Source organism: Austrofundulus limnaeus, unplaced genomic scaffold (genome assembly GCF_001266775.1).
Source record: "Austrofundulus limnaeus strain Quisiro unplaced genomic scaffold, Austrofundulus_limnaeus-1.0 Scaffold79, whole genome shotgun sequence".
Taxonomy (NCBI): domain Eukaryota; kingdom Metazoa; phylum Chordata; class Actinopteri; order Cyprinodontiformes; family Rivulidae; genus Austrofundulus; species Austrofundulus limnaeus.
This window is the reverse complement of record NW_013952481.1, coordinates 1,883,654-1,890,151: the sequence shown is the minus strand read 5'-3', so window position 1 is coordinate 1,890,151 and position 6,498 is coordinate 1,883,654. Positions and strand designations below refer to the sequence as shown.

General features: G+C 42.5%; 1 protein-coding gene across 5 annotated transcripts in view; it reads left to right on the top strand.

Annotated features, from left to right (window-relative positions):
- Positions 1-6,498, top strand: part of fam131ba (family with sequence similarity 131 member Ba) — a 43,390-nt gene that overhangs the window by 31,896 nt on the left and 4,996 nt on the right. For all 5 annotated transcript variants that reach the window (XM_014011349.1, XM_014011345.1, XM_014011346.1 and 2 more), the window contains 4 exons: positions 2,067-2,285; positions 2,476-2,616; positions 4,178-4,333; positions 4,412-4,596. In XM_014011349.1, coding sequence (XP_013866803.1) covers positions 2,067-2,285; positions 2,476-2,616; positions 4,178-4,333; positions 4,412-4,596 — 701 coding nt within the window. The remainder of the gene's footprint in view (positions 1-2,066; positions 2,286-2,475; positions 2,617-4,177; positions 4,334-4,411; positions 4,597-6,498) is intronic.

Genomic DNA, 6,498 nt, shown 5'->3' with positions numbered 1-6,498 from the left:
CTCCAGCTTCACGTGTCGGGGGATGGGAGGGTAATGAACAGGGATTTACTAATGTTCTTAAAAATAGATCCTAATGCTGCTGTGAAAAAAGAAAGCCCACTCCAAAGCAAACTTGAGCTCATTTTCTGTTTTGGAAACAGTTTCTRCTTTTATTTTTGGTTTGGAAACATSAGCTCCTGCTTTTATTTCCCTTTCGCTCTCTTCTGTTGGCTAAATAACCAACTGGCACACGTGAAGACAAAGCGCAGAAATGACCTTTTAACGCTTCGCTGTAAATTAGCAGGTTTTGGTAAATCACACCTGGCTTCAACAGAAAACTTCACCCTCAACCAGGAGGAGGAGGGGGCGGAGCTTGGACTCAACATGACCGCCCCTGTGGGTGCCCCTTCCTATATCACTCCCTATTTCCCCTCCTCTCTTCCATTGATACCAGCTGATGTCAATGACACGTTTCAGAGTCATTGATGGAATTTCAATCAGATCTTTGATTTCAGAGGAAATAAAGTAAGTGAGGCGGCTTACTTTAACGAGCTCCTGAAGCATCTCCACAGGCGTGTTGGGGGAGCGTAGTGTTTCTGTACCGTGGCGGTGCTGGTGCTGGTGTTTCTGTGCAGTACAGTGGCTGGTGCCTCTTTTCCTCTCTCTGTGTGTGCTCAGCGTTGTGTAGCACCTGTTTGTGTAAAAAGTCTTGTTTTGTTGTGTCTCRTGTACCAGAAATAATATATTTTTAAAACCAGTGTATAGCATCATATTTTAGTTTTTAGCTGAGACCCCAACACCCTCCCTCCATTCTTCATCTCCATTCCTATTTCCATCCCCAATTAGTCTCTGCAGCCAGTTTGATTTTCAGATGAGATTCTTTGTCTAAAGGGACAACTGAGTCTATTTATAACTCAGCCTGCAACCTGCCCCGCGGACCTGGGGAGCAATTTTACAAAAGCTCCGTCTCCGTTTATTCATGCCTGCTTGATTTTAATTTAATTTTTTTTAATCAATCAAGCACTCTGCTTGCATTTGACTCAAGGAACGTGCCCCTAGTTTGAAGCTAGTGTTTGCATTTGAAATGGGACGAGGTTGGAYGGGAATCCATCGTCGAAGTTCAGTTTGCAACCAAAGAATCCTYGTCTTTGTTTTTGATCACGACCAGCGGATATAGATTTGTTTCTTTATAGAGCTGTGTCAGCATTTCAGTCATCACATTTGTCTTCTTCTTTCAGGCAACCAAACCTCTTCTGACCTCTGACCYGAGCAGGTCACTGATCAGATTAGTGACTATTCAGACTTTTTATTTGTCTAAATTTCACACTTAAATGCAAATAAATCCTATGTAGCGAAAATAAACGTGACCTAATTCTATAAAAATCTATTTAATATTTGTTTAAAAGAAATTTGGGCAAACTTGAACAAACCAGATCTCATCTGATCATGGAAGCTAAACAGGGTTGGCCTGGTAAGTACTTGGATGGGAGATCGCCTGGTGCCATGAAACCAATGTAGGAAACTCTGAGTAGAGAAAACCTTTGACCATAATAAGTCATAGGTTCYCTCCTGTGAAGGATAACACAAAAAAGGAGGAGTTTAAATAGTTTAAGCATGTTTTTGAGAGAAAGATCTACTCACAAACAGGAAACTAGCACTGGATCTGCATTTACTTTGCACAAACAGAGTTTGCATTAAGGAAGTTTGCCAGACAAGGAAAATACTTTGAATTTAATTATATGGAATGTTTAATAAGTAATATAAATAGGATTCAACTAACAGCACAATGCAAATGTCCAAAACATCCTTTCTGTGTCACAATAATCCCTCCACCTCATGTAAAACGTATAAAGTCATCCCTTCATTCCAAGACATTTATCACTTCCCATTCTTTAGGATTAAACAGATCTTCTTCATCACAGCTCCTCATCTTCATTCTACTCCCCCCCAGCCCCACCCCCCTGTGCCTCAGCTGGAGGTGTAGTCAACTGCAGAGGCCAGAAGGAGTTTTGACAGTGTTTTGTGTGTGTGTGTGTTTGTGTGTGTGTGTGTCTACGTGTGTTGCTGGTCCCTCATACCTGCTGTAGGAGTGACCCGCTCCATGAAGGACAAGGTGACCAAGCCCACCGCCATGGCCCAGGGTCGCGTGGCCCACATGATCGAGTGGCAGAGCTGGGGCAAGCCGTCGGCGGGGCCGCCGGGGGCGCTGGGCCACACCAACCTGCAGCGGGAGAAGGAGAGGAGGATGGAGAACGACGCCTACAGCGACCTCAGCGACGGCGAGAAGGAGGCTCGCTTCGCCGCAGGTGAACGTCAAACAAGACGTGCTCTGGATCAGACCGTCTCTCCGAAATTCTAACGTTTGATGATGAAGTTTGACTCATTTGAACCAAAACATAAAGAAGTGAAGAATGACTGAATGTTTGGACTAAGCACTCGACCTCTAATTAGAAAAAATCTTTCTGTAACTGTAACGTAGTCACCTGTCGTCTYCAGGGATTATGCAGCAGTTTGCCATCTCTGAGGCGACTCTGTTCGGCTGGAACTCGATGGACGGCGAGAGCATGGGAGCCGGCTCCAACCAGGGAAGTGTCGCCCACCTGAGTGAGGTCAACCAGGAGAGTATAACCAGCAGAGGTAAACGGCACAGGAGTGTTAAAATTTCACCGTTAAACTTTTGGGTGTTGATTTAACACCCGCTAGTGTTATTTTAACACTTTCTGAATAAACTGACACCAAGTGTTGGTGTTAAATCAGTGTTGATTTCTTCAGCGTTGTATCAACACTGGACAGTGTTAAATAAGCTCCGCCCACTGTTAAGTCTTATAAAACACTTAGCAGTGTTGTTATATGATACGGACCCCGCGAGGGGACATGGGGAGATTTTTTTCTTTTGCATTCCCATGCAATAGTATTGCGTTACCTCACAATACTTTTGCGTTACCTCGCAATATCTTTGCGTTACCTCTCAATACTTTTGCATTAAAGATTGTTTTGTATGAACAAAATTTAACACTTTCACAAATGTTATTTAATGTTATTTAATGTTATTTAACACCAACAAATGTGGACACATATTTGGTCCACATTACTTTGTTGGTGTTGAAATTAATTCTGGCATTTTTGCTGTGTAGACGTCTAAAATTTGCACAAGTTTGCAAGAGTTTCAAACATCTCCGTTCACTCTCATCACCGGCCTCTTAATTCAATTGTAAATGTGAGCATTGCAAACTAAAAGAAAGCCACGTCAGTCACTCTTTCAGCCAAAAGTACTTTTGAAGGACGACCACACAGCTTCACATTTCACACCTGCAGGGCACTGACTCAGACTCCTCTAAATGACAAATCTGGATGATGGTCTGTCATTTCGGAGCTATCAGATGGGTTTCTGTGAGAGCATCACCAGAAATGTGAAAGATGAGCTGAATGAAAAGAGAMGTGAGAAGCATTTAACTTTTACAACCTGTTTTAAAATAAAAAGATTGGTTTGAAGACATTTCACAGTGACCAATAAGCTAAATGTTGTACATTTTTCAACTTTTTTTTTCTAATCTAAATTTGTAATCCTAACAGATGTACCACTTTCAGCTGTGCACACAGTAAGTCTGTAAACTAAATCATTTTCAGTTTGTGTACAACTCTGTGTAAGCCCCGAGGGACTCTGTAGGTTAGCACAAGGACTTAGCCCTGCTTTCATTAACACCAACCATATGGGCTCCACTCAGGGCTTCCTCGTGCATAAACACACACACACATACACACACATGCAACACACACACGTCCAACACACAGCCATGATTAAAAAGCTGCAGGGTTGAGGGGATGTTTCTCCTCCACAAAGTTTAAGTGCTATCACTTCAGACAGGCTAATAATGCTCATGTTAAACTTTTTACAACCATAATGCTCCTGTGAATTCTCAATGCACAGAACTGGCAGAAAAACTCGGCTTTCCAAGTCAAACTTTCAGGCTTTTTTTTTTTTTGGTGAGTCTTCCCATTTTGAAACAGGTGCTTCTAATTTGCGCATTAGAAAAGATTTCTAGTCAGATTTCTGTCCAATATATAGCTAAAAAGGTGAACCATTTTAAATGTCCTTCAATTCTAGTGTTTTTTTGCTGTTGCTTTGTTTTATTTCTTCTATTTAATAGTTTTGTTTTTTGGGATCTTATCCCCTCATTGTTTCGTTGCCCCTGAACAGACCAGGTGCTCCATCACTCCTCTGCAGACGTCTGGCCTCACACGTACGTCTCACAGGGTCTTTACTGCCTGTCGTCCTCCGACGCTTGGGACCCAATCACCAGCCAGCCCTCGGGTGTGGTCTCGCCTGCTGCAGGCTCCTACATCATGGCTGCTGGTGAGGGTTCTTTACTCCCCTGAAATTTCCAAAGTCTCCAAACGCGAAACCATCCGGTTGTTTCTGTGTCCGTTCCAGGCGGGAGCAATGGAGTCGGGGGCACGCCAGCGGAAGGTTACGACGGGACGGTAGGCGGTTACATTCAGCATCACCAGGCTCAGCTCACAATGCAGCAGCAGAGTCAACTCCAGCAGCTTCAGCAGCTTCAGCAGCTTCATCAATACCAGCAACAGCAGCTTCTGCAGTACCAACAGCAACAACAGGTCTGTAGCACCACTTCGTGCTATGTCTGCAAATATTTTAACCTGAAAGACAAAATGAGATGCATATTTAATGACAAGAGGAAGATACATGTCACAGTGGCGGATCTAGGATTTTTCTGAGTAAGGGGCCATCAAGGGGCCACAATATTCATAGAAGGGCCAAGTCTTTGTTACACATCCTTTCACACAAATTCCCATTGTATATATTTTACACTTCAAACACTTGTAATTTAATGTAACTTTTTTAAAAGGTACCACTTTACAGTAAGGCCCCCCTTATAGATGGCTTTTAAAGAGTTTATAGATAGGTTATTAATTAATCTGTAAACACTTTAAAAATTATTAATAAGTGTTATGTAATAACTATAATATATTGTCCAGTTTAATTTATTAGTGATTTATGAAGTGTAAACTTTACAAATGAATAAATAACATACCTATAAACTCTTTATAAGCCATCTCTATAAGGGAAGCCTTATTGTAAAGTGGTACCAAAAATCTTGCACAGTAAATTCTCCTCACCAGGTTTYCATACATTTTACTGTACATAGATAAAATATTCTCAAACACACATGTGAAAAAATCTAGCCATCATTTGTCAGCTGAAAGACTTTTTTGCAGGATTGTTCACATTTTAAGAAGAGAAGAATTCTGTCAGCTTGATTCATTTTGGACTTTACTATTTGACTCATTAGCACAACTAGTGTTTGAACATGGAACTGCATTCACCATCATCACCCCGGGCCTAGGAAATGGACAGACGAGTGACAGGACAGGGGCACTTCAGGGGGCCAGTCCGATTTCAGCTGGGGCCAATGCCCCTGTGGCCCCGCCCCTAGAACCGCCCCTGACATGTCATATCTTTAGCATCAAAGTCTGATCGAATCATGTGTGATAATAACCAAAGCACATTTCAGATGTATTTGCTCATGAGAAAAGTGATATTTGTGATGTGAGTAATAATCTTTGTTTATGTGATGAGGTTAGTCTGACGGTATGAGGCTCACAGCTGCACTTTGAGTCACAACGTGCTCCTCGGTTCACCGTCGGGTCTGATCGTGCCGCTGAATCTTTACACCAAAGTTTCTGTGGCAGCTTCTTGTTTGCTCCGTTTGAAGCRTTTTATCAGAAATCAGCGGCTGACTTCTCAGTCTGCCGGGAGAATTTTCTGCAAACCGAGTGAGTCATGATGCGCTGCGACACCCGGAGACTTTTGTAGGCGTCGCTGGCTGCTCCTGCTCGCTGCATTCTACGGGCTCATTAAAAAAAAAAACCTGTGGGTTATGAAATAATAACTGTAAAAGGTCAGGGACCGTTCCTCTGAAAAGGTGTGCTGATCCGAGGCCACAATGGAAATGAGCTTGTTAGCTTCACTCTGTGCTTCCTTCAACAAGAAYTGAATCCATCTCGTTATATAACACTGTGTAGGTATTAGATTAAATTTATGAAGCAATTTTCTTGCTCAGATGAGCTTCAGACCTTTTCTCCTTCCTTACCTGCAGCATCATCCCTGACTTCTGAGAAGGAAGTGGAAGTAGATGSAAAACACTAGAAGGAAGTCAAATTTTGATTTCTTTCTTCTGCACAAGYTTGAAGCTTTGCTTTAAAAATTGACATGAAAGCAAGAAATAGTGTTTTACTTTTATTATGGTTGAAAATTTAGGTTTGGATTTACAGCTAGTTCTGCTGCTGTAGGCTCAGACTGCTGGGRGACGAACTGCAACCTCATTATGACGAAGAGAAGATTCAACACGATTTGCAGGTTTTCATAGATAACTTTTACTAACTTACAATTTATGAGGAACAGGGGCGGTTCTAGGGGCAGGCCACAGGGGCATTGGCCCCAGCTGAAATCTGATTGGCCCCCTGAAGTGCCCCTGTCCTGTCACTCATCTGTCCTTT